Source organism: Haplochromis burtoni, unplaced genomic scaffold (assembly GCF_018398535.1).
Source record: "Haplochromis burtoni strain Fernald_Lab_line unplaced genomic scaffold, NCSU_Asbu1 Contig_464, whole genome shotgun sequence".
NCBI lineage: Eukaryota > Metazoa > Chordata > Actinopteri > Cichliformes > Cichlidae > Haplochromis > Haplochromis burtoni.
This window is the reverse complement of record NW_024582825.1, coordinates 412,020-439,593: the sequence shown is the minus strand read 5'-3', so window position 1 is coordinate 439,593 and position 27,574 is coordinate 412,020. Positions and strand designations below refer to the sequence as shown.

Sequence of the window (27,574 nt, the reverse complement as noted above, 5' to 3'; positions counted from 1 at the left end):
TAGTGTGTGTGTGTGTGTGTGTGTGGTGTGGTGTGTGTGGGTGGTGGGTGGTGTGGGGTGTGGTGTGTGTTAGTGTTGTGTGTGTGTGTGTGTGTGTGTCAGAGGTGTGGACTCGAGTCACATGACTTGGACTCGAGTCAGACTCGAGTCATTAATTTTATGACTTTAGACTTGACTTGAAAAAATGTTCTAAGACTTGTGACTTGACTTGGACTTTTACACCAATGACCTGGGACTTGAATTGGACTTGAACCGGTTTACTTGAAAAGACTTGATATTTACCCCAAATATAAAATTTAACATGCATATTATATAGAGATTGAAAATGTGACGTCATTCGGGGTAAAACCCAAAGGATTCTGGGAACTCGTGGCAAGAGGTACTAGCGCACGCAGGCTTTCAATTGAAATCAGTACACAGCGATAAAAAGAAACACAAAAATGTCAAGAAGCTGTTGTATTATTAACTGCAATAGCCGGTCGCATGACAGCCACGGGAAGCCGACGGGTAAAGAGATCGGTTGTTATCGGATTACGTCGTTGAAGAGAAATTGTTCGAGCCATGTTTCCGAAGTAACAAAGAGCGACGGATGGCCTGGATTGCAGCCATTCAAAGACAAATATAACGTCCCAGAACACTCCAGCTCACAGGTTAGTCTGCTCCAAGCATTTACACAAGGTCAGTTGCTGTTGTAGTTAATACGTCATTTTCATAACATAATTGGTGATATAGGTTACAAGCAAGTCTGGCGCTGAACAGAAATTGTCGCGCTATGCTCCTTTGTTTATTGTGCATAAATAGTGAATTGTCCTGACACAATATTGCGTTTCGCTTCTGTTATTATGGTACATTGACAAAAACATATACTTTTATTCACAGGATAAAACAGTTTTTTGTATCACTAATTGCCCAGTACGATTACAGCATACAGTATTATTGTCACTGCTACATTTCTGTGATGCTACCAGAAATTATTTCCACTACTAATTAATTACCGTTGAGCTCAAAGGTCCTATTAATAAACGGTTAACGAATGTGTATTTATGACGACGATTTGTGAGACTGGTAAACTTATGATACGTACGATGGTCTTTCGTTCTACACGGTGCATTTCAAGGTCCTGCACCCATCCGTCGGTAAACTGTACCTGGGCTTGTTGCAGTGACCTGAAGTTACTAAACTTCATGAGTGTATGCACTCACTCCAAGAACCGTATGATTATAAATATGCATATAAATATGCTACATGAGATAGCTGACTTCATCTAACTAGCAAATGTTGTCCAGGCTACGTTGGTGATGCAGTTTTTTTTAATGTGTATGATATTTTTGTCATGCGATTTTAAAGCCGGTCCTACAACCGCATCCAAGAATAACATGCAGCTTATCTCAGAACTGTCGGTGAAAATTATTCTTGGAGCTAGGTTTAATTGAGCTGCATTTTAAAGAGGTGCAATTTCACAATTTGTGTATATTTTCTAAGTTCACTATTTTGTCATGTGTTGAGAAAAACACAGATTTAAAAATTACATGGTCTAATATTTACATTTAGCATAACTGCAACATGCTTTTTTTTTTTTTTTTTTAAAGACTCGAAAGGACTTGAAATTCAAAATTTCAGACTTGTGACTTTACTCGGACTTTTACACCAGTGACTTGAGACTCGACTCTGACTTGCCTGACATTATTAGTGTTCATCAGTTAATCATAAAACATATTTAGTGCTTATAACAAATATATTATGCTAAATAAAGACAGATTTTTCCACAATGTATATGATAGTAAGAGTTAGTAAACCTCTATTAAAGTCTCCCTCTGCAGTCTGTTGTTTCTTAGATTCAGCATTGAAACTGAATTTAAAACAAAACATAGATGACATTCTGTCGCCTCATCAACCACCAAGATCTCACTGCCTACAGACATTCAGTAACTCTCATTGGATAATGTTAATAAATATCTTTCACTAAATATGAACGTTTTCTACCTGTCCTTGTTTAAATTATGAAAGAAGTTATTATGCCTGAGAATCTCTAGAATGTCGAATACTTTCCACTAAACAGTTGTCTTCTACTTTGGTTAGTTTTTTTAACAACCATTTAAAAAACATATTTTGCTTTTGTTTTATTTTTTACTGCAATTCCTGTAGAGTAGCTTTTATAGTGTTAATTCAGTATGTGCTACAAAATAAAAGCCTTTCCTTTACATTAGGTTTGTGGGCATTTTATTTTGAATTGTTCCAATCATGGCACTTCAAAGGAACAGCGCATCACAGGAACAGCCTGTGATGTCACAGTGCACATTCTACTGAAAACCCTATAAATAGGGGAGACGTTCAACCAACTTTAGTGGATCTCGGATGGCAGAAACACAAAGCAACCTGGTTGTTAAAACAAAGACAAGGCGGACGCAGAGAAACGCAGACGCACACGCTGACGCATCTACAATGGCAGAAGCAAAAATAGAAATGGTCATCACACCAAAACCTGAGGTTGATAAAGCCGCACAACCAAATACTAAAAAGTCTCCTGTGGCACAACCACCAAAGGAAACGGTTGTGAAACCAAAGAAACAAAAAAAGCAAAAACAGAAAAGAGTGGCTGAAGAACCAAGAAGACCAATTACTCGGGCATATGCCCGGGCTCTTCTTAAGCTCAAAACAGCACGGGTGATGGAGCAAACCCGAACAATGAAGAAATGCAACAAAACACTGGAGCCACTCCTGAAAAAGAAAAGGCTGAATCCCTCCCCATTTCAAATGCAAAGGAGGACATGGAGAGAGAGAGAAATGGGAAGAACCCCAGCAGACCAAACCCTGTGCCTAATGGAGGGACTTGGCAATATCAACCCATTCCCACATTTAGACCCCCGTTTAATCCCTGGCACGAGATTGCTGCTCTCAGACACCAACTGGAAGCCTCCCAATACCATCAGAACGACCTTTACTGTAAAATGGTAGGTGCAAACAAGAGGGCCTCTTATCACCAGTTCAGGTGAACAAACTTCGTGAAGAAATTCACGAGAACGAGCGAAATCACGAGGAAACGATTAAAGGCCTCATAGAGCAGCTGGAAGAGGCTTCTAGTAATAAGCCCTATGACATCAGTGAGACAGACACTCTCCAATGACAATGAAGCTATGGTCTATTGGATGAGGTGATTGCTACCCTGGGACCAAATCAGCCACCCTACCACAGAGCAGTGTGTGGAGTCTGCCACTCCAACCACAGAGGCTTCACACACTGACTCTGTAGGACTGAAGTCCTCTAAGGAGGCTGAATTTGAGCTCAAATGTAGGATTCAGCAAGAGCAGATTGAGATGCTCCAGAAACAGCTCCTAGCAGCTCAAAATCAGCTTGAAGAGCAGGCCGTTAAACATAGGCAGGAGCAGGAGACACTCAACCTGGAAATCAGTGACCTGAAATCCCAGCTCTGCCCCAACAAGGCCCTTCATGATTTGAAGCTAGAGTCTCTGGAGCGAGAGCTGAAAGGGGCCAAAGCTTCCTCACTTAAAATCCCACAGCAGCACAAAGAACAAAATTCCACTGCTGCAAATGAAATGCACAAATTTGAGCTTCCGAAAGAAAACGAGACTGGAGAACAGGAGAAGATGGAAAAAGAGGACTCACGGCCATCCACTGCAAGGTCTCTGCAGGAGCCTCAGAAAGAAAAAGACACCACAGAACAACAGAAGATAGAAAAAGAAGAGTCAGCTGCATTTTCTGTACAGGAATCTTTGCAAAGTCTACAAGACAAACAGAAAATGCTCAATGTCAAGGTGGCTGAACTCAAGACTGAAGTTAAGAGCCTGCCAGAGATTCCGCCAAGTAAGAAGAAGAACAAGAAGAAGCGGAACTGTGCGCGTCCCCAATTTCACATAATTGGTGTCAACATCAAGTCCTAAAAATCATATTTATATACAACTAAATTGTCAGTGAACATTTGAACCCCTCTCGGTCGAGACAGAAGGCCACCCCTTCCTGAGCCCGGTTCTGTCAGAGGTTTCTTCCCATTAAGAGGGAGTTTTTCCTCTCCACTGTCGCCAAGTGCTTGCTCATAGGGGATTTGGGGGCTTTTTTTTAACACCAACCACTGAAAGTTCACTGACATCAAATTTAAGACTCAGCAAATATGGAAATGGATCATTCGTCATCAAGTGAGGAATCATCCATTTAAAACATGTTTGCTGAGTCATATTTAGTTGTATATAAATATGATTTCTGTCACACTAAGGCCAATCACAGACTAATTTGGACAATTGGTAAAAAATAAATAAATTGAAAAAATTGAAAAGAAGTAGTTGTGTCATTGTTTCGTGTAGATTTCAAATAACATGCCATTTTATGTCAACATATTTCTGTTACATTTGTAGTGCTCGTGGTTTTATATTCTTATGATCCTGTTTGTTTGATGAGTATATCCTTCTGCCTTGCTTCACATATTTACTGCTGCTTGGCTAGCTTTAGTCATGCTAGCATCAGCACGGGTAGAAACAGATACACATCAGAGACATCACATGTAGCTTGTGTTTATGTTCAGAGTGACACCTGATTTAAAAGCAGGCAGCAAAGCACTGAGCAGCATATCAGTCAGCACAGAAAACAAATGCCATAAATGTCATCAATTAGGCTGGAATAGTTTGTTTCTAGTGGCTTCTATCAGAGGTGTGGACTCGAGTCACATGACTTGGACTCGAGTCAGACTCGAGTCATTAATTTTATGACTTTAGACTTGACTTGAAAAAATGTTCTAAGACTTGTGACTTGACTTGGACTTTTACACCAATGACTGGCTGAGGACTTGACGGTATTGAGACTTGATACCCAAATAAATAACATGCATATAGAGATTATTGACTAGGGTAGAACGAAAACGGAACTGGCAGGTATAGCAGCACTTCAATTGAATCATACAGCGAAAAACACAAATTCAAAAGCTTTATATAACAATACTGCATGGACGGAAGCGACGGTAAGAGCGTTATCATTAGCTTGAGAGATGTCAGATGTTCGAAGACAAAGAGCCGACTGGATTGCAGCCATTCAAAGACCAAATATAACGTCCCAGAACCACTCCAGCTCACAGGTTAGTCTGCTCCAAGCATTTCCACAAGGTCAGTCTGCTGTTGTAGTTAATGCGTCATTTTCATAACATAATTGGTGATATAGGTTACAAGCAAGTCTGGCGCTGAACAGAAATTGTCGCGCTATGCTCCTTTGTTTATTGTGCATAAATAGTGAATTGTCCTGACACAATATTGCGTTTCGCTTCTGTTATTATGGTACATTGACAAAAACATATACTTTTATTCACAGGATAAAACAGTTTTTTGTATCACTAATTGCCCAGTACGATTACAGCATACAGTATTATTGTCACTGCTACATTTCTGTATGCTACCAGAAATTATTTCCACTACTAATTAATTACCGTTGAGCTCAAAGGTCCTATTAATAAACGGTTAACGAATGTGTATTTATGACGACGATTTGTGAGACTGGTAAACTTATGATACGTACGATGGTCTTTCGTTCTACACGGTGCATTTCAAGGTCCTGCACCCATCCGTCGGTAAACTGTACCTGGGCTTGTTGCAGTGACCTGAAGTTACTAAACTTCATGAGTGTATGCACTCACTCCAAGAACCGTATGATTATAAATATGCATATAAATATGCTACGATGAGATAGCTGACTTCATCTAACTAGCAAATGTTGTCCAGGCTACGTTGGTGATCAGTTTTTTTTAATGTGTATGATATTTTTGTCATGCGATTTTAAAGCCGGTCCTACAACCGCATCCAAGAATAACATGCAGCTTATCTCAGAACTGTCGGTGAAAATTATTCTTGGAGCTAGGTTTAATTGAGCTGCATTTTAAAGAGGTGCAATTTCACAATTTGTGTATATTTTCTAAGTTCACTATTTTGTCATGTGTTGAGAAAAACACAGATTTTAAAATTACATGGTCTAATATTTACATTTAGCATAACTGCAACATTTTTTTTTTTTTTTTAAAGACTCGAAAGGACTTGAAATTCAAAGTTTCAGACTTGTGACTTTACTCGGACTTTTACACCAGTGACTTGAGACTCGACTCTGACTTGCCTGACATTACTTGAGACTTGACTTGTGACTTGCAGATAACAATGACTTGAGTCCCACCTTGATGTGTGTATGTGTGTTGTTGTGGTGCTGATGTGCTTTGTGTGTCTGTGTGTTGTGTGTGTGTGTGTGTGTGTGCCAATGGGGTAGTTTTCCATATCACGAGTATGGCAAGTAAGGAACATTTCATATTTAAGATGAGATAAGAACTTTATTTATCCTGAGGGAAATTCTTTTGTCATAAACATGCTCAATGCAGCAAGAGAAGCAGAGGAATAAGGCAAGTTTATTTATATAGCACAATTCAACAACAAAGTGATTCAAAGTGCTTTACACAGAAATTGAAAAACAAAAACAATAAAGCATGATTTAAAATTGATTAAAAAAACAGTAGATAAACTCAGAACAGTAGATAAAATCAGTAGTTAAAATGTAAGTTAATTGAAATTTAAGATGTAAAAGTTTTTTTTTTTTTTAAGCAGATAGATCCCATTTTTGCTTGATTGATGTCTCTGCAAAGTCCCATTCTTAGTTTTTCTCGTACATCTTTGTAGGAGATAAAAGTGCTTTGCGACCTAGCGGCCTGAGGTTCGGCTCGCCGGCTCTTACCTCCAGAGGCTTGGTGGAGAATGACTTCAGGAAAGTGGCTGAGTTCATTCACAGAGGTAATTTATTTCTTTAAAGGAGGAATTGGTGTAAAAAGATTTCTCACAAACAAAATGTAAATAACCCATGCTTTCCATTCTTCCGCAGGCATTGAACTGACTGTGGAGGTGCAGAAAAGTCTGGATCCCAAAGCCACTCTGAAGGAGTTTGTTCAGGCATTATCCCAGGGAGAGAAGTTCCAGCAGCGGGTAGCGGAGATCAGGGCTGAGGTGGAGGCTTTCGCCGGACAATTCCCAATGCCAGGTCTACCCGAGCTGTAGAGCGCAGTTCAGACTCTAAATGCAGCTGAACGGATGATTCAAGAAGATTAGTACGAAGGCATATGATGCTGGGTTTTTGTTTTTCCTTTATTTTGACTGTCGACTCACAGTTCGCATGGATAGACACGATTTCTGTTCAAACAGATTTAATAACCATCGAATTATTCTGTGTTGTTACTGAGCCTTTCCCATTTTTACGTGTTTTCCATTTAGCTTCATGGTCGGGTGTTACAATCATATTTAAGCTTTGAGCTCATCAGAAATCTCACTTTCATCTTTATTAAGGTTACACTTCAGAGGTTTTGTAGCAAACTACCACATTTTCAGTATATAGTATCGTAAGTACAACTTTGAAAATAAAATAATTACATTCTGAATAAACTAAGAATGAACGAAACCTCAGCTGTTATGTTTTGTTTTGCTTTATTTTTTTCCCCAGTCTAAGTACATCAGTGCTCTGGACTCTGATTAAGTTAAGTAGATATTAGAAGCTTACAGTGGTTTAATAATCTTGATTTAGCAGCAATAGAAAAACAGCTGATGCTGGCTGGAATGCCATTACAAGAGCACTGGACAAATGAAAATTCTGGTAGAATAAAAGTTAAGGGGTCATTAAAATTCAAATCACCTTGATGAGAACGAGTCCACAGAGAGTCGAATATCCAGACCCTGTGTTCCTGTGAAACCTGGACGTTGGTTTCAAAGGGTGAATAAGTTTCCAGTAGACATTTTTTCTTCCTAGTACAATTCTCAGTGAAGAGATATCCTGGACTTGGATTTTCACTCAAACTGGATACTGCTGTATGAATCTGTATATGCTATAACATAGTCTCTTTCAGGAAAAACGGTCAGTAATCCTGAAAGATCAGGTGATACAGGACATTAGAAAACACTGAAACAGCATAGCATGCTGCTGGCATCCAATTAAAAAAAGATAAATCTAATTTTCTACCTTTCATGTGTTGCTTTTGTACCAATTTTAAATTAAACAAACAACCTTAATTACATTTTACGTGGTGTCCCAATTTTATTGGAAACAAGGATCTGATATGTTTCTACTGAAAACTACGAATGTTGGTACAATCACTGGTTTGGGGGTTTTAAATTTTTCTTAATCTATACATTTGATTATTTTAGATTAGAATCTTCGTTTGCAGTCGCACTTTTCTCCTCTCCTCCTTCCCCTTATCTTCCCTGCTTAGCCTCTTGTGTCCTTGTCTTGTCTCGTGTGTATTACTTTCCCTGGAACACTCTCTCACAGTCTGTTCTCTAAAACCTAAAAGAGAATTATGGATTTGATCAACTGGTCTCTGAATGCTATTGACACCCTTTTCTCAACGAGAAGTCTGGGCTCGGGAGAGCCCGAGTGCCCTGGAGGGACTTTCCCTGCCGGATACACGATGGACGGGTGGGCATGAGGATCGTGTGCCTGGCGGGACTGTCGATCGAGGACGCTGAAGATATCTACCTATTGGAACCATGATAACAGGGTTCTTGCTGATCGGAGCTGGCTTGGCCCTGGCTTATCGGAGAATTAAGAGAGCGGAACCGGCTGTTCAAACCCCCCCAAGGCTGCCCGCTGGGATTGAAACGATGGGACGAGGCGCGACTTTCTCAGAATGGGCTCACTGAGTGCAGCATGGTAAGACCTTGGAGAAGCTTACGGCTGCCGTGAATACTCAGAATAACACCTCTGAGCGTATATTGGGTTAGATCAAGGAGAAGTCCGCTCAGAAAGTTGGATTACATCGTGGGACAGCTCACTGCAGTCGTGAGGTCTCAGAATCGGCTCTCTGAGCACAAGAATGACAACACCACGGAGCGCAAGTTTGATAACATCATGGAGAAGCTCGCGGCTCTCCAACGGGAGATTGAGAGACCAGTGTCGGAGTGTTAAAGAACAGCTTTGAAATTCTCATGAGCTGCTCGCATAAAAGAAAAATCAACAACATCAACATCATAATGCGGATATCCCCTCGGTGCCAGCTGTGGGCTCAAGGCTGGAGCCGAACAAAAACTCCCTGATAACACTCTATGCAAGGCCACCTGGGTTGGCTGGTAGACTGTTTACTTAGCCTGGTAGGGCGGAAGGACACTGTCTCAGCTGAACTATGGACACGCACACACATACACTTACACTGATAAGCACTCACACATCCCCCCTCCCCTTCCAATGCCTTCGATGCTTGTTGCCTCCTGGGAACACGAGGCGGGTCTGGGCCCGCGCTGGAGAGACGGCGCAGTGGCAGGATGGCTGCTGTGTTGCCTGGGATTACTCCTTTCCCCTACCCAACCCTGTTGCTGGTCACGTGCTCTATAATGTTGTACTGTATTTCTGTAGTCTATTGATACTAGATAGTGGAAAAGGGGTGGGATTAAATAAGCTTATGCTTCTTCCTGCTCCTTTTTGAACATGAACGTTATTTGGAGTTGTGGTTGCTCGTTTTCCTTTTGTTTTGCTTTGTTCATTTGTCTCTTTTAATTCTATTTTGTTGTACTTTTTCAACATGTTCAAAATAAAGATTCAATCAATCAATCATTGAAGATCAAAATACACATCCCAGTACCTCAGCTTTCCCACTGAGAAGCTCTATAATAATCATAATAAATGCACGAAAGCAACAGTGATGGATTTTATAAAGAAAAAAAAACACTTCAGTGAAGCTGAATAAAACCTTGCCGGGCCTCTGAACCACACAGACTGATATAAAATATGTTTTGTACCAATGGTGTCAGACATAAAGGGGCACCAGAATCCAAATGTAGTCAGTTTTACATCTTTTCCTTCCAGCTCCCCCCTGGCTATTCATGCTACACTACAGTAATTTCTGATTTTAATGCTCCTACATTCAGATTACAAATGATCTACTATAGAAATTTCTGTTTTGGCTCCACGGTTTTTTCCTGTAATTTTTCTCATTTCTTACAGTTTAAGCCCAAAGAGAAATGCTGACAGATTTTACTAAAGCAGCATTTCTTCATCATGTGGAAAAACTGAAACTTACTGTTGAGTTGTGGATTTAACGAAGCGCTCTGCGATCGTTTAGTCTTGTCTGATTTTGTCAGGTCGGAGGTCAGCCTGCGCGCCTCCCATCATCCACACAGAACAAGGAGTAGTTCGGGGACATACAAACATTTACGGGCCGGTCGTGTCCATGGCTTGTCTTTAAAACCGACATTAGAACTATAAACTACGGCATCTGTTGTATTCTCGGTATCGGAGTTTGGAGTTTGGTGCTAACTTATCAGTTAGCTTGGCTAGCCGCCTTAGCAGGCTGAGAGGGAACTTGGTAGCTAGTAGCTAGACTTCGAGCTAGCTTAACCGAAACGGACATTTATCTGATCGGAGGAGTGAATAGACTGCAGCGGACATGCAGGATTTACTGGCCAACGTGGACCACATCAAGTTTGACCTGGAGATTGCCGTGGAGCAGCAGCTGGGAGCCCAGCCGCTGCCTTTCCCCGGCATGGATAGTAAGTGCTGGGATGCTAGCTGGTACTAAGCCCGCTGCGGGTTAACCTTAAGCGGAATTAACGGTAAAAGTGACGAGGGGAGAGTTGACCGCCACTGACTACTTATGTTCATTGACCCTGTGATCGTGTGTGTCTCTGCAGAGTCCGGGTCTGCTGTGTGCGAGTTCTTCATGAGAGCTGCGTGTCAGAAAGGTAAAATCACAACATGGTCTCAACTCTGTGGTGATGTCACTGCAGCGTGAACGGCCCCAACAATGAACTCTTTAACTTCCGTAAAGTTAAAGTTTAGACACTTCACGCCACTCAAACGCACAGATCGGTGCTGGTTGACCTTTTTTTTTTAAGCAAGCTCTACCTCTCATGTCTAAATACAGCCTTAGATATACTGTTTACGCACTGCTACAGTAGCCTGCACCTCACTGATTTCCAAGAATAGCCCATTTTCATAATGTTGTGAATTATATTACTCCTCTTAATAGCTTCAAGGGAAATGACCTTTCCCCCCTTCTTTATTAAGCACTTTTGTAACCATTTCAATCCCTGCCATTAGGCCAGTCTCTGCTGATCTCTAAAATGTCCAAATTTAAAGTACTAAATTGTGTTTTAAGTGATCAGCATGACACTGAGAGCCATGTGTGTCTTAATGAGGAGAAGGTCACAGAGCGCACTGTGTCTCACAGGTGGGATGTGTCCGTTCCGTCACATCAGTGGAGAGAAGACAGTGGTGTGTAAGCACTGGCTCAGAGGTCTGTGTAAGAAGGGAGACCAGTGCGAGTTTCTCCACGAATACGACATGACCAAGATGCCTGAATGCTACTTCTACTCAAAGTTCGGTGAGTTGACATCATAAGTGCATTTATTTGGTTAAACTTTGCACAGATCTTGTCAGATGAATGCCGTACTGATTAATGTTTTGTTCTGCGACCCTCACAGGTGAATGCAGCAACAAGGAGTGTCCTTTCCTACACATAGATCCAGAGTCCAAGATCAAAGACTGTCCCTGGTATGACCGAGGCTTCTGCAAACACGGTAAGGTCAAATTCTGGTACTAATACCACAAACCCACTGCTTATAGACGTAGCCTGTCTGTTCTGTGGTTTAAATGGAGAAAAACATAATACGTCTTATTATTTGTCCTCATCTGTGTCTCCGTCTTCTTACCTCAGGTCCTGACTGCCGACACCGACATACCAGAAGGGTGATCTGTGTGAACTACTTGGTGGGCTTCTGTCCAGAAGGAAAGTCCTGTAAATTTATGCAGTAAGTAGTCCTGTTACATTTACTTCCTACACAACAGGTATGATTCCTGATAGGACCGCTGCTCCACATTAAGTTGGTTAAATCTGCCAAGCAATTGTGCAGGAATTTCATTACATTACACTCCAGTATAAATGGTCTTTGTTTGATTTTATAATGATGGATAGCTGGATTAAAAGTTTTTTGAGACTTCACCCTGCAGTAACGTAGATTATACGTTGATGTTCCTCCACAGCCCCCGATTTGAGCTGCCTATGGGCGCTTCTGAACAGCCTCCTCTCCCACAGCAAAACCAGAACCAGGCAAAGGTAAGAATGCACACAAACACTCGAATGATGCATCCCGATGCCGGCGTGGATCCATCTCACAGGATGAATCAGCATGACTCTCGGTGCTTCTGTTTAACTGTTCGTTCCTGTTGCTGAGGTGCACAGTGAAAACGGTCTCTCTGCTTGCCTCCTGCCGCAGCCCGTGCCTACCATTGGTCGCTCGTCGCTCTCCTTAATCCAGCTCACAAACTCCATCCCAGCCCAGCGGCAGCAGAACAACACGACTACTGTGTCTCAGCAGAACAATCTAAATGCCAACAGAGGGCCTCGTCCGCTGGACCAAGTCACCTGCTACAAGGTGAGTCGGCTGTACATCTGTGATTAAAGCTATGCCAGTCTCTCGCTTTGGTCGTAATTGCAATCATTAATCAAACTGTGGTTGGTTATATTGCCAAAGCATGCACCGGCCATACATTTAGATCATTAAAACCAGACTTTTCTCAAGTTTAGATGCACTTGTAAGGTTTTACCTATAATACTGGTTTTCTCTGCGTGGTTGCAGTGAGCCTTGAATAAGATGGATCACTGGTGCTCTTGTGAATTTATCCAGCTTCTTAAAGGGGAACAATTTTCTGAATTTCTTGGCTCTCCACAGTGTAGTACTTTACACATTTGCCTAAAAGCAAAAGGTGGTGACACAAATCTCTTTGGGATGAAAAATGTGCACAAGAGTCTGGCTCCTCAGTTCAAACACAATCTGGAATCATCAGTTTTAAGTTTGCTTCCCACTTTTTTCTGATTGGCTGTCTCTTGCAAATTGTATGCTGAACATGTATGAATGTGGGTGGAGCAGCTGTTCCAACAGCCTGGGGTTTTGGGTTATAGGGTTTACTTGGACATTCACTGATATCATTATTTAAACCTTGTACACTTTTAACAGAGCCACCAATCTCACAGCACATATGACTGTAAATAAAGAAGGGAAAACACCCCTAAAACAATCTCCTTTAAAATTAGAGGATTTGTTTGTTTTGTTCTTGCTACTGGGAACAACTGGAACATGCAGTAAATGTCGTTAATTGCTTCATTTCCGTCTTCCTCTTGTCTGCAGTGTGGCGAGAAGGGCCACTATGCCAACAAATGTACTAAAGGCCATCTCGCCTTCCTGAGTGGTCAGTAACCTTCAGCCGAACACCTCAGTGCTGTAGCGCACCACCCCTGATGTGAGCAGAAGAGAGAATGGGGAAGACTGCTCTACATGCTGGTGTTTCTTAAAGACTAATTGCTGCCCGACAGACACGGACAGTGGGAGGGGGGCCTGTGGACACATGAAAGTGACAAGAAAAAAGGTCATCCGGCCTGATTTGCTGGGTTTGTACAGTACAGGTGACTTTGAAGAGTCACTCCCAGGGTCCAGACTGCTGCAAACACCAATACAGGTGCTGTTGTTCCTCAGGTCATGTGACTGCAACTGCCACTGCTATGTTCCAAGTCTGACCATGAAAAAAAAAAAATTGAACAAATGTGATAAACATCTTAGGAATGTAATTTAGCTTGTACTCCGTGCCCAAATCCACACTAGCTACAAAGGTCTCATTCTGGACATTTCAGCCTCGGTTTAGCAGCTGTGTGTGGCAGGTACGGTAGTGCAGAGCAGCTGGAAGAGACGCTTTGTTGACAGTCTGAACATATTCTGTCTGTACAAATAAATGTTCTTGTTTCAGATTTTATTAATTTTTTTTACCCCTCACTTCTGATCTTCTCATAGCCACTTCTGAGATTTACACAGTACACTCACAACAGTAAATCCTTATCCTTATTTTTTTATTGGTCACAACAATCACATATGAACAGAGCCGAGGATAGAAAGAGCTGACGCGTTCCTGAAGGGGCTCAGTGGTACTTCCTCCAGCGATCGTGTTCTACAAGAAAAGAAGCACAAGTCGTTTAAAATATTAGCTTTTTTTTTTAACCAGTGAGGTTGACTGTGACACGAGTGCAAAGAAAGAAAAGAGGCTCTGTAAGCGAGTGTGTTTCTTACTGATGTGGTCGTATTCCCATAAGTAGCTGATGGCCACGTAGCCCACAAGCAGCATAGCTACACCACCGATGCCCCCCTTCTTCACATTGATGTACTTGTTGTAGTATCTGTCATGGCCTAGAAGAGAAAACAGCATGGTCAAGTGTCCTGTTTAGTATTCAATACATGCAAGAGGCGCACTCATTCTGTGACCTTAATTACTACTGAGGCCAGATTCTCAAATTAGTGTCCCAAGTATAAGTAAAGCTACTAGCACAGGGGTCAGCAACCTTTACTGTCAAGAGACATTTTTCAGCAATTTGTGATTCAAAAAAATAAAAGACCACAAAGCACGAGCCTCATGTAAAGAAGGATACTAAGATTAAGTGTAAAGTAGCCTAAATGAGTAGATTCTTACTCTCCAGTGGGCCATTTCTGATTTTGTACTTCAATTCTGGATTTTCACTTTATTTTATACTTATTACTAACAAAACAGAAGAAAAGTAGAGTTAAAATTAGCATTTTTAAATCCACTTTGAGACAGAGCAGGTATAATTTTCAACCCAGGTTTCTGTGCAAATCAATCTTAAGGGGCCCCAATCAGACAATATATCAAACAAAGTGAAATCGAAAAACTTTAAAACAGTCAATTTTCAACATAATTTTAACTAAAGTCCAGCTTTAGATTAAAAATACTTGGTGGTGAAAGTGACGAAATCATTCCATTTTCCCCTCACTTTTGTTTTTAGATCTGGAATCCATACCAACTGGGAGTTAAAACTACGCAGCCATGCTGACCATTTTTACTGAGGTTCAGCAAAAATCAAGGCGATAAACATGAGCTATGATGCACATCGTAAAATATTTTTTTAAGAATCTGTGTTTAAGGACAATTGTACTGCTGGTAAATGTAAAGAGTGTTTTAGATCAGGGGTGTTGAACTCCATGCCGGTGTCCTGCTGAGTTTAGATAACACCCTGGGTCAACACCACTGAATGAAATGATTAGTTCATTGGCAGGCCTCTTGAGAACTTCAAGACATGTTGAGGAGGTAATTTAGCCTCACTGGCCCCCCGAGGCCTGGAGTTGGACATCTGATCAATGCCAAAAACTGAAATATTCACACACAAAGCCATTGTTTATTTTTATATACATATCCATTTTCTGATAAAGTCACTGGAGAGGTTCAGGACCCCTGTACTAAGGAAGCGCCTAGCCAAAGGCAGAGCTGAGCCCTCATAAATAACATATTCCTTACATAACAGATGCGTTACAGGTGAAACCGTAAAGATGCAATAAGCTGAAGTAGTTAATGTGGATGGGTTTAAATATGTGGGGGTCAAAGATCCAAGGCAACCGACAGTGCACAAGAGAGGTGAGGAAGAGAGTGCAAGCTGAAAAAAATGTATATAAATAATCAGTCAGTGTTTAAAAACCAAGTTCCAGTAGGTAAAAAAAGAAAAAAAGTTTTTCCTGCCCACCAGAAGTAGTCGGAGCAAGATGTACTCACCCCTGCGAATGGCTGAGAGGATGCCATTGGGAGTAAAGTCTCGACCTCCAAGCCAGGCTCCCAGCTCGTTGAGTTTCACGTCCATCAGCCGCTTCTCAGCTAAGGAAACTAAAAACACGTAAAAAGAGCGTCATCACTGAAAATGCACACTGTCAACAAAGAATAAAAACATGCCACTGAATTACAAACATTAGCAATCTAAAGACACGTTTAAACCGCTTGTCTAAAGACAAAAAGTGGCAACATCGTGTACCGAGGACACAAAATTGTAATTTCCCTACATATTTTCTGACTTTTTTAAAATATCCAATAAACTATTAACCTTTCAAATAATTATCAGGCTAAGAGTTACGGAGACTAATTAAAAACCGAAGCTCTTAATTCTGCAAAATAATTAACAACTTGTTAACATGTTTTCAGTCGTCGCAGTAATTCAATTACACTCAAAACACAGCAGCCGACTCGCTAGGAGCTAGTTTGACATTTACCAGGTGTGTGTAGCCGATTGTGATGACATAATGAATGAAAGTTTGCTGGACCGCTTTTCAAAAACACCATAAAGCACACAACAAGACACCCAAGCACCCAAGTTCTTCTTTATGTTTTTTTACAATTAAAGTTGGTCAAAGAGACCATCCTAGTTTGTGCTAATCGCGCCGTGTTTGCGTGCTACCGAGCAAGCTAGCTAAAGAAACCGTTATATAATCGACACGTTTATCAACAGCACGATTATTAGAGCTTCATCCAAGCTGTAGGTCACTCTGAAAGGTGCAGTTAAATCTAAAAAAGCGGCCTGCAGATTTATTTTCACAGTAAATTCGCCAATGACACGCAAAGTCCTTGACGTGACTCAAAGGGTTTAGCGAGGCCTTCAGTCCGAAAAAGACCTTCAAGTGACGAATTCACGGCTTGTCTGATAGAAAACACCCCTCAGTCCCCAAAAGCCTCATTATATGCCAAGATGATGACATATAAAACAAAAACAGGACAATATTTTTTTGGGAGAAGGCACATTACGGTACCTGCTCTGTCCGCCATCTTGACCGGTGCAGAAGGTTTGCTGCAAGGAATGATGGGAATAAAAGGAGAAAGTGCATTATGGGAGGTCATGTAGTTTTAAAGTGAATCCACTAGAGAGCGGCAAAAGCAATAAAACCAAACAACAAACATTATTATTATTATTATTATTATTATTATTATTATTATTATTATTATATTATTCCTAAATAAATAAATTTATTTTATTTTATCGTAATCTGCTCTGAATAATAGGTTCATGTTTATTAACATCTTAATTTTTTATTTATTTTGGTGTAAATTTGTATCTGTTCACCCTCCCTCACTTTTAAAAATCTAGAATGAATCATTATTCAGATATTTTTAATGTTACTCCCGGTTGTCTGTGTACGTCTCTACATGTGTTAAAAAATAGGAACAAACTTGTCAGGCACACCATAATTGAATCAACACTTTTGTTAAATGGTGTGCACAAATTTAATTAGAGTGAGATCTGCCCTTTATAACTTATTGATTGAGTAAAGACTTAAAAGATTAACTTGCACACTTGCAGAAGCCTGCTTTTGTTGCCAGCTTTCCTTCCTGACTTTGGCTACAGCACCTGTGCTGCTAGTACCTTGTTAGGATTACAGTTTTGCCCCACATGTGTGAAATTGGCACTCGTGTCTCTGCAAAGTCCCATTCTTAGTTTTTCTCGTACATCTTTGTAGGAGATAAAAGTGCTTTGCGACCTAGCGGCCTGAGGTTCGGCTCGCCGGCTCTTACCTCCAGAGGCTTGGTGGAGAATGACTTCAGGAAAGTGGCTGAGTTCATTCACAGAGGTAATTTATTTCTTTAAAGGAGGAATTGGTGTAAAAAGATTTCTCACAAACAAAATGTAAATAACCCATGCTTTCCATTCTTCCGCAGGCATTGAACTGACTGTGGAGGTGCAGAAAAGTCTGGATCCCAAAGCCACTCTGAAGGAGTTTGTTCAGGCATTATCCCAGGGAGAGAAGTTCCAGCAGCGGGTAGCGGAGATCAGGGCTGAGGTGGAGGCTTTCGCCGGACAATTCCCAATGCCAGGTCTACCCGAGCTGTAGAGCGCAGTTCAGACTCTAAATGCAGCTGAACGGATGATTCAAGAAGATTAGTACGAAGGCATATGATGCTGGGTTTTTGTTTTTCCTTTATTTTGACTGTCGACTCACAGTTCGCATGGATAGACACGATTTCTGTTCAAACAGATTTAATAACCATCGAATTATTCTGTGTTGTTACTGAGCCTTTCCCATTTTTACGTGTTTTCCATTTAGCTTCATGGTCGGGTGTTACAATCATATTTAAGCTTTGAGCTCATCAGAAATCTCACTTTCATCTTTATTAAGGTTACACTTCAGAGGTTTTGTAGCAAACTACCACATTTTCAGTATATAGTATCGTAAGTACAACTTTGAAAATAAAATAATTACATTCTGAATAAACTAAGAATGAACGAAACCTCAGCTGTTATGTTTTGTTTTGCTTTATTTTTTTCCCCAGTCTAAGTACATCAGTGCTCTGGACTCTGATTAAGTTAAGTAGATATTAGAAGCTTACAGTGGTTTAATAATCTTGATTTAGCAGCAATAGAAAAACAGCTGATGCTGGCTGGAATGCCATTACAAGAGCACTGGACAAATGAAAATTCTGGTAGAATAAAAGTTAAGGGGTCATTAAAATTCAAATCACCTTGATGAGAACGAGTCCACAGAGAGTCGAATATCCAGACCCTGTGTTCCTGTGAAACCTGGACGTTGGTTTCAAAGGGTGAAAATAAGTTTTCTCCAGTAGACATTTTTTCTTCCTAGTACAATTCTCAGTGAAGAGATATCCTGGACTTGGATTTTCACTCAAACTGGATACTGCTGTATGAATCTGTATATGCTATAACATAGTCTCTTTCAGGAAAAACGGTCAGTAATCCTGAAAGATCAGGTGATACAGGACATTAGAAAACACTGAAACAGCATAGCATGCTGCTGGCATCCAATTAAAAAAAGATAAATCTAATTTTCTACCTTTCATGTGTTGCTTTTGTACCAATTTTAAATTAAACAAACAACCTTAATTACATTTTACGTGGTGTCCCAATTTTATTGGAAACAAGGATCTGATATGTTTCTACTGAAAACTACGAATGTTGGTACAATCACTGGTTTGGGGGTTTTAAATTTTTCTTAATCTATACATTTGATTATTTTAGATTAGAATCTTGTTTGCAGTCGCACTTTTCTCCTCTCCTCCTTCCCTTATCTTCCCTGCTTAGCCTCTTGTGTCCTTGTCTTGTCTCGTGTGTATTACTTTCCCTGGAACACTCTCTCACAGTCTGTTCTCTAAAACCTAAAAGAGAATTATGGATTTGATCAACTGGTCTCTGAATGCTATTGACACCCTTTTCTCAACGAGAAGTCTGGGCTCGGGAGAGCCCGAGTGCCCTGGAGGGACTTTCCCTGCCGGATACATGATGGACGGGTGGCAGACATGGAGGATCGTGTGCCTGGCGGGACTGTCGATCGAGGACGCTGAAGATATCTACCTATTTGGAACCATGATAACAGGGTTCTTGCTGATCGGAGCTGGCTTGGCCCTGGCTTATCGGAGAATTAAGAAAGCGGAACCGGCTGTTCAAACCCCCCCAAGGCTGCCCGCTGGGATTGAAACGATGGGACGAGGCGCGACTTCTCAGAATGGGCTCACTGAGTGCAGCATGGTTAAGACCTTGGAGAAGCTTACGGCTGCCGTGAATACTCAGAATAACACCTCTGAGCGTATATTGGGTTAGATCAAGGAGAAGTCCGCTCAGAAAGTTGGATTACATCGTGGGACAGCTCACTGCAGTCGTGAGGTCTCAGAATCGGCTCTCTGAGCACAAGAATGACAACACCACGGAGCGCAAGTTTGATAACATCATGGAGAAGCTCGCGGCTCTCCAACGGGAGATTGAGAGACCAGTGTCGGAGTGTTAAAGAACAGCTTTGAAATTCTCATGAGCTGCTCGCATAAAAGAAAAATCAACAACATCAACATCATAATGCGGATATCCCCTCGGCGCCAGCTGTGGGCTCAAGGCTGGAGCCGAACAAAAACTCCCTGATAACGACTCTATGCAAGGCCACCTGGGTTGGCTGATAGACTGTTTACTTAGCCTGGTAGGGCGAAGGAAACTGTCTCAGCTGAACTATGGACACGGACACACATACACTTACATTGATAAGCACTCACACATCCCCCCCTCCCCTTCCAATGCCTTCGATGCTTGTTGCCTCCTGGGAACATGAGGCGGGTCTGGACCCGCACTGGAGAGACGGCGAGGGGCAGGATGGCTGCTGTGTTGCCTGGGATTACTCCTTTCCCCTACCCAACCCTGTTGCTCGTCACGTGCTCTATAATGTTGTACTGTATTTCTGTAGTCTATTGATACTAGATAGTGGAAAAGGGGTGGGATTAAATAAGCTTATGCTTCTTCCTGCTCCTTTTTGAACATGAATGTTATTTGGAGTTGTGGTTGCTCGTTTTCCTTTTGTTTTGCTTTGTTCATTTGTCTCTTTTAATTCTATTTTGTTGTACTTTTTCAACATGTTCAAAATAAAGATTCAATCAATCAATCATTGAAGATCAAAATAACACATCCCAGTACCCTCAGCTTTCCCACTGAGAAGCTCTATAATAATCATAATAAATGCACGAAAGCAACAGTGATGGATTTTATAAAGAAAAAAAAAACACTTCAGTGAAGCTGAATAAAACCTTGTCGGGCCTCTGAACCACACAGACTGATATAAAATATGTTTTGTACCAATGGTGTCAGACATAAAGGGGCACCAGAATCCAAATGTAGTCAGTTTTACATCTTTTCCTTCCAGCTCCCCCCTGGCTATTCATGCTACACTACAGTAATTTCTGATTTTAATGCTCCTACATTCAGATTACAAATGATCTACTATAGAAATTTCTGTTTTGGCTCCACGGTTTTTTCCTGTAATTTTTCTCATTTCTTACAGTTTAAGCCCAAAGAGAAATGCTGACAGATTTTACTAAAGCAGCATTTCTTCATCATGTGGAAAAACTGAAACTTACTGTTGAGTTGTGGATTTAACGAAGCGCTCTGCGATCGTTTAGTCTTGTCTGATTTTGTCAGGTCGGAGGTCAGCCTGCGCGCCTCCCATCATCCACACAGAACAAGGAGTAGTTCGGGGACATACAAACATTTACGGGCCGGTCGTGTCCATGGTTTGTCTTTAAAACCGACATTAGACCTATAAACTACGGCATCTGTTGTATTCTCGGTATCGGAGTTTGGAGTTTGGTGCTAACTTATCAGTTAGCTTGGCTAGCCGCCTTAGCAGGCTGAGAGGGAACTTGGTAGCTAGTAGCTAGACTTCGAGCTAGCTTAACCGAAACGGACATTTATCTGATCGGAGGAGTGAATAGACTGCAGCGGACATGCAGGATTTACTGGCCAACGTGGACCACATCAAGTTTGACCTGGAGATTGCCGTGGAGCAGCAGCTGGGAGCCCAGCCGCTGCCTTTCCCCGGCATGGATAGTAAGTGCTGGGATGCTAGCTGGTACTAAGCCCGCTGCGGGTTAACCTTAAGCGGAATTAACGGTAAAAGTGACGAGGGGAGAGTTGACCGCCACTGACTACTTATGTTCATTGACCCTGTGATCGTGTGTGTCTCTGCAGAGTCCGGGTCTGCTGTGTGCGAGTTCTTCATGAGAGCTGCGTGTCAGAAAGGTAAAATCACAACATGGTCTCAACTCTGTGGTGATGTCACTGCAGCGTGAACGGCCCCAACAATGAACTCTTTAACTTCCGTAAAGTTAAAGTTTAGACACTTCACGCCACTCAAACGCACAGATCGGTGCTGGTTGACCTTTTTTTTTTAAGCAAGCTCTACCTCTCATGTCTAAATACAGCCTTAGATATACTGTTTACGCACTGCTACAGTAGCCTGCACCTCACTGATTTCCAAGAATAGCCCATTTTCATAATGTTGTGAATTATATTACTCCTCTTAATAGCTTCAAGGGAAATGACCTTTCCCCCCTTCTTTATTAAGCACTTTTGTAACCATTTCAATCCCTGCCATTAGGCCAGTCTCTGCTGATCTCAAAAATGTCCAAATTTAAAGTACTAAATTGTGTTTTAAGTGATCAGCATGACACTGAGAGCCATGTGTGTCTTAATGAGGAGAAGGTCACAGAGCGCACTGTGTCTCACAGGTGGGATGTGTCCGTTCCGTCACATCAGTGGAGAGAAGACAGTGGTGTGTAAGCACTGGCTCAGAGGTCTGTGTAAGAAGGGAGACCAGTGCGAGTTTCTCCACGAATACGACATGACCAAGATGCCTGAATGCTACTTCTACTCAAAGTTCGGTGAGTTGACATCATAAGTGCATTTATTTGGTTAAACTTTGCACAGATCTTGTCAGATGAATGCCGTACTGATTAATGTTTTGTTCTGCGACCCTCACAGGTGAATGCAGCAACAAGGAGTGTCCTTTCCTACACATAGATCCAGAGTCCAAGATCAAAGACTGTCCCTGGTATGACCGAGGCTTCTGCAAACACGGTAAGGTCAAATTCTGGTACTAATACCACAAACCCACTGCTTATAGACGTAGCCTGTCTGTTCTGTGGTTTAAATGGAGAAAAACATAATACGTCTTATTATTTGTCCTCATCTGTGTCTCCGTCTTCTTACCTCAGGTCCTGACTGCCGACACCGACATACCAGAAGGGTGATCTGTGTGAACTACTTGGTGGGCTTCTGTCCAGAAGGAAAGTCCTGTAAATTTATGCAGTAAGTAGTCCTGTTACATTTACTTCCTACACAACAGGTATGATTCCTGATAGGACCGCTGCTCCACATTAAGTTGGTTAAATCTGCCAAGCAATTGTGCAGGAATTTCATTACATTACACTCCAGTATAAATGGTCTTTGTTTGATTTTATAATGATGGATAGCTGGATTAAAAGTTTTTTGAGACTTCACCCTGCAGTAACGTAGATTATACGTTGATGTTCCTCCACAGCCCCCGATTTGAGCTGCCTATGGGCGCTTCTGAACAGCCTCCTCTCCCACAGCAAAACCAGAACCAGGCAAAGGTAAGAATGCACACAAACACTCGAATGATGCATCCCGATGCCGGCGTGGATCCATCTGACAGGATGAATCAGCATGACTCTCGGTGCTTCTGTTTAACTGTTCGTTCCTGTTGCTGAGGTGCACAGTGAAAACGGTCTCTCTGCTTGCCTCCTGCCGCAGCCCGTGCCTACCATTGGTCGCTCGTCGCTCTCCTTAATCCAGCTCACAAACTCCATCCCAGCCCAGCGGCAGCAGAACAACACGACTACTGTGTCTCAGCAGAACAATCTAAATGCCAACAGAGGGCCTCGTCCGCTGGACCAAGTCACCTGCTACAAGGTGAGTCGGCTGTACATCTGTGTGATTAAAGCTATGCCAGTCTCTCGCTTTGGTCGTAATTGCAATCATTAATCAAACTGTGGTTGGTTATATTGCCAAAGCATGCACCGGCCATACATTTAGATCATTAAAACCAGACTTTTCTCAAGTTTAGATGCACTTGTAAGGTTTTACCTATAATACTGGTTTTCTCTGCGTGGTTGCAGTGAGCCTTGAATAAGATGGATCACTGGTGCTCTTGTGAATTTATCCAGCTTCTTAAAGGGGAACAATTTTCTGAATTTCTTGGCTCTCCACAGTGTAGTACTTTACACATTTGCCTAAAAGCAAAAGGTGGTGACACAAATCTCTTTGGGATGAAAAATGTGCACAAGAGTCTGGCTCCTCAGTTCAAACACAATCTGGAATCATCAGTTTTAAGTTTGCTTCCCACTTTTTTCTGATTGGCTGTCTCTTGCAAATTGTATGCTGAACATGTATGAATGTGGGTGGAGCAGCTGTTCCAACAGCCTGGGGTTTTGGGTTATAGGGTTTACTTGGACATTCACTGATATCATTATTTAAACCTTGTACACTTTTAACAGAGCCACCAATCTCACAGCACATATGACTGTAAATAAAGAAGGGAAAACACCCCTAAAACAATCTCCTTTAAAATTAGAGGATTTGTTTGTTTTGTTCTTGCTACTGGGAACAACTGGAACATGCAGTAAATGTCGTTAATTGCTTCATTTCCGTCTTCCTCTTGTCTGCAGTGTGGCGAGAAGGGCCACTATGCCAACAAATGTACTAAAGGCCATCTCGCCTTCCTGAGTGGTCAGTAACCTTCAGCCGAACACCTCAGTGCTGTAGCGCACCACCCCTGATGTGAGCAGAAGAGAGAATGGGGAAGACTGCTCTACATGCTGGTGTTTCTTAAAGACTAACTGCTGCCCGACAGACACGGACAGTGGGAGGGGGGGCCTGTGGACACATGAAAGTGACAAGAAAAAAGGTCATCCGGCCTGATTTGCTGGGTTTGTACAGTACAGGTGACTTTGAAGAGTCACTCCCAGGGTCCAGACTGCTGCAAACACCAATACAGGTGCTGTTGTTCCTCAGGTCATGTGACTGCAACTGCCACTGCTATGTTCCAAGTCTGACCATGAAAAAAAAAAATTGAACAAATGTGATAAACATCTTAGGAATGTAATTTAGCTTGTACTCCGTGCCCAAATCCACACTAGCTACAAAGGTCTCATTCTGGACATTTCAGCCTCGGTTTAGCAGCTGTGTGTGGCAGGTACGGTAGTGCAGAGCAGCTGGAAGAGACGCTTTGTTGACAGTCTGAACATATTCTGTCTGTACAAATAAATGTTCTTGTTTCAGATTTTATTAATTTTTTTTACCCCTCACTTCTGATCTTCTCATAGCCACTTCTGAGATTTACACAGTACACTCACAACAGTAAATCCTTATCCTTATTTTTTTATTGGTCACAACAATCACATATGAACAGAGCCGAGGATAGAAAGAGCTGACGCGTTCCTGAAGGGGCTCAGTGGTACTTCCTCCAGCGATCGTGTTCTACAAGAAAAGAAGCACAAGTCGTTTAAAATATTAGCTTTTTTTTTTAACCAGTGAGGTTGACTGTGACACGAGTGCAAAGAAAGAAAAGAGGCTCTGTAAGCGAGTGTGTTTCTTACTGATGTGGTCGTATTCCCATAAGTAGCTGATGGCCACGTAGCCCACAAGCAGCATAGCTACACCACCGATGCCCCCCTTCTTCACATTGATGTACTTGTTGTAGTATCTGTCATGGCCTAGAAGAGAAAACGGCATGGTCAAGTGTCCTGTTTAGTATTCAATACATGCAAGAGGCGCACTCATTCTGTGACCTTAATTACTACTGAGGCCAGATTCTCAAATTAGTGTCCCAAGTATAAGTAAAGCTACTAGCACAGGGGTCAGCAACCTTTACTGTCAAGAGACATTTTTCAGCAATTTGTGATTCAAAAAAATAAAAGACCACAAAGCACGAGCCTCATGTAAAGAAGGATACTAAGATTAAGTGTAAAGTAGCCTAAATGAGTAGATTCTTACTCTCCAGTGGGCCATTTCTGATTTTGTACTTCAATTCTGGATTTTCACTTTATTTTATACTTATTACTAACAAAACAGAAGAAAAGTAGAGTTAAAATTAGCATTTTTAAATCCACTTTGAGACAGAGCAGGTATAATTTTCAACCCAGGTTTCTGTGCAAATCAATCTTAAGGGGCCCCAATCAGACAATATATCAAACAAAGTGAAATCGAAAAACTTTAAAACAGTCAATTTTCAACATAATTTTAACTAAAGTCCAGCTTTAGATTAAAAATACTTGGTGGTGAAAGTGACGAAATCATTCCATTTTCCCCTCACTTTTGTTTTTAGATCTGGAATCCATACCAACTGGGAGTTAAAACTACGCAGCCATGCTGACCATTTTTACTGAGGTTCAGCAAAAATCAAGGCGATAAACATGAGCTATGATGCACATCGTAAAATATTTTTTTAAGAATCTGTGTTTAAGGACAATTGTACTGCTGGTAAATGTAAAGAGTGTTTTAGATCAGGGGTGTTGAACTCCATGCCGGTGTCCTGCTGAGTTTAGATAACACCCTGGGTCAACACCACTGAATGAAATGATTAGTTCATTGGCAGGCCTCTTGAGAACTTCAAGACATGTTGAGGAGGTAATTTAGCCTCACTGGCCCCCCGAGGCCTGGAGTTGGACATCTGATCAATGCCAAAAACTGAAATATTCACACACAAAGCCATTGTTTATTTTTATATACATATCCATTTTCTGATAAAGTCACTGGAGAGGTTCAGGACCCCTGTACTAAGGAAGCGCCTAGCCAAAGGCAGAGCTGAGCCCTCATAAATAACATATTCCTTACATAACAGATGCGTTACAGGTGAAACCGTAAAGATGCAATAAGCTGAAGTAGTTAATGTGGATGGGTTTAAATATGTGGGGGTCAAAGATCCAAGGCAACCGACAGTGCACAAGAGAGGTGAGGAAGAGAGTGCAAGCTGAAAAAAATGTATATAAATAATCAGTCAGTGTTTAAAAACCAAGTTCCAGTAGGTAAAAAAAGAAAAAAAGTTTTTCCTGCCCACCAGAAGTAGTCGGAGCAAGATGTACTCACCCCTGCGAATGGCTGAGAGGATGCCATTGGGAGTAAAGTCTCGACCTCCAAGCCAGGCTCCCAGCTCGTTGAGTTTCACGTCCATCAGCCGCTTCTCAGCTAAGGAAACTAAAAACACGTAAAAAGAGCGTCATCACTGAAAATGCACACTGTCAACAAAGAATAAAAACATGCCACTGAATTACAAACATTAGCAATCTAAAGACACGTTTAAACCGCTTGTCTAAAGACAAAAAGTGGCAACATCGTGTACCGAGGACACAAAATTGTAATTTCCCTACATATTTTCTGACTTTTTTAAAATATCCAATAAACTATTAACTTTTCAAATAATTATCAGGCTAAGAGTTACGGAGACTAATTAAAAACCGAAGCTCTTAATTCTGCAAAATAATTAACAACTTGTTAACATGTTTTCAGTCGTCGCAGTAATTCAATTACACTCAAAACACAGCAGCCGACTCGCTAGGAGCTAGTTTGACATTTACCAGGTGTGTGTAGCCGATTGTGATGACATAATGAATGAAAGTTTGCTGGACCGCTTTTCAAAAACACCATAAAGCACACAACAAGACACCCAAGCACCCAAGTTCTTCTTTATGTTTTTTTTACAATTAAAGTTGGTCAAAGAGACCATCCTAGTTTGTGCTAATCGCGCCGTGTTTGCGTGCTACCGAGCAAGCTAGCTAAAGAAACCGTTATATAATCGACACGTTTATCAACAGCACGATTATTAGAGCTTCATCCAAGCTGTAGGTCACTCTGAAAGGTGCAGTTAAATCTAAAAAAGCGGCCTGCAGATTTATTTTCACAGTAAATTCGCCAATGACACGCAAAGTCCTTGACGTGACTCAAAGGGTTTAGCGAGGCCTTCAGTCCGAAAAAGACCTTCAAGTGACGAATTCACGGCTTGTCTGATAGAAAACACCCCTCAGTCCCCAAAAGCCTCGTTATATGCCAAGATGATGACATATAAAACAAAAACAGGACAATATTTTTTTGGGAGAAGGCACATTACGGTACCTGCTCTGTCCGCCATCTTGACCGGTGCAGAAGGTTTGCTGCAAGGAATGATGGGAATAAAAGGAGAAAGTGCATTATGGGAGGTCATGTAGTTTTAAAGTGAATCCACTAGAGAGCGGCAAAAGCAATAAAACCAAACAACAAACATTATTATTATTATTATTATTATTATTATTTCCTAAATAAATAAATTTATTTTATTTTATCGTAATCTGCTCTGAATAATACGTTCATGTTTATTAACATCTTAATTTTTTATTTATTTTGGTGTAAATTTGTATCTGTTCACCCTCCCTCACTTTTAAAAATCTAGAATGAATCATTATTCAGATATTTTTAATGTTACTCCCGGTT

At 41.4% G+C, this 27,574-nt stretch overlaps 5 protein-coding genes and 1 long non-coding RNA gene across 6 annotated transcripts in view; 4 read left to right on the top strand and 2 right to left on the bottom strand.

Moving 5' to 3' along the window:
- Positions 1-7,422, top strand: part of shmt1 (serine hydroxymethyltransferase 1 (soluble)) — a 12,282-nt gene extending 4,860 nt beyond the window's left edge. The window contains exons 11-12 of the mRNA XM_005946214.3: positions 6,654-6,764; positions 6,853-7,422. Of these exons, the coding sequence (XP_005946276.1) occupies positions 6,654-6,764; positions 6,853-7,025 (284 nt within the window). The 3' untranslated portion in view covers positions 7,026-7,422. The remainder of the gene's footprint in view (positions 1-6,653; positions 6,765-6,852) is intronic.
- A 2,651-nt stretch (positions 7,423-10,073) lies between these two features.
- On the top strand, positions 10,074-13,690 carry LOC102304947 (cleavage and polyadenylation specificity factor subunit 4). Its single transcript, XM_005946212.3, has 8 exons — positions 10,074-10,499; positions 10,641-10,691; positions 11,180-11,332; positions 11,433-11,528; positions 11,666-11,759; positions 11,992-12,064; positions 12,225-12,383; positions 13,137-13,690. The coding sequence occupies exons 1-8, from the start codon at positions 10,397-10,399 to the stop codon at positions 13,203-13,205; spliced, it is 798 nt and encodes a 265-aa protein (XP_005946274.1). The 5' UTR covers positions 10,074-10,396; the 3' UTR covers positions 13,206-13,690.
- Positions 13,691-13,832: 142 nt separating this feature from the next.
- LOC121812207 (ATP synthase subunit f, mitochondrial-like) lies at positions 13,833-16,678 on the bottom strand. The gene is made up of 4 exons (XM_042213659.1): positions 16,578-16,678; positions 15,556-15,663; positions 14,067-14,183; positions 13,833-13,947 (listed from the first exon to the last, which is right to left on the bottom strand). Exons 1-4 carry the CDS (start codon positions 16,663-16,665, stop codon positions 13,919-13,921), a joined length of 342 nt encoding a protein of 113 aa, XP_042069593.1. The 5' UTR covers positions 16,666-16,678; the 3' UTR covers positions 13,833-13,918.
- A 574-nt stretch (positions 16,679-17,252) lies between these two features.
- On the top strand, positions 17,253-18,051 carry LOC121812206. Its single transcript, XR_006052917.1, has 2 exons — positions 17,253-17,393; positions 17,482-18,051. It is a non-coding gene; the product is annotated as an uncharacterized LOC121812206 (long non-coding RNA).
- A 2,667-nt stretch (positions 18,052-20,718) lies between these two features.
- Positions 20,719-24,332, top strand: cpsf4 (cleavage and polyadenylation specific factor 4). The gene is made up of 8 exons (XM_042213661.1): positions 20,719-21,139; positions 21,281-21,331; positions 21,820-21,972; positions 22,073-22,168; positions 22,306-22,399; positions 22,632-22,704; positions 22,865-23,023; positions 23,779-24,332. Exons 1-8 carry the CDS (start codon positions 21,037-21,039, stop codon positions 23,845-23,847), a joined length of 798 nt encoding a protein of 265 aa, XP_042069595.1. The 5' UTR covers positions 20,719-21,036; the 3' UTR covers positions 23,848-24,332.
- A 142-nt stretch (positions 24,333-24,474) lies between these two features.
- atp5mf (ATP synthase membrane subunit f) lies at positions 24,475-27,321 on the bottom strand. Its single transcript, XM_005946211.3, has 4 exons — positions 27,221-27,321; positions 26,198-26,305; positions 24,709-24,825; positions 24,475-24,589 (listed from the first exon to the last, which is right to left on the bottom strand). The coding sequence occupies exons 1-4, from the start codon at positions 27,306-27,308 to the stop codon at positions 24,561-24,563; spliced, it is 342 nt and encodes a 113-aa protein (XP_005946273.1). The 5' UTR covers positions 27,309-27,321; the 3' UTR covers positions 24,475-24,560.
- Positions 27,322-27,574: the final 253 nt, after the last annotated feature.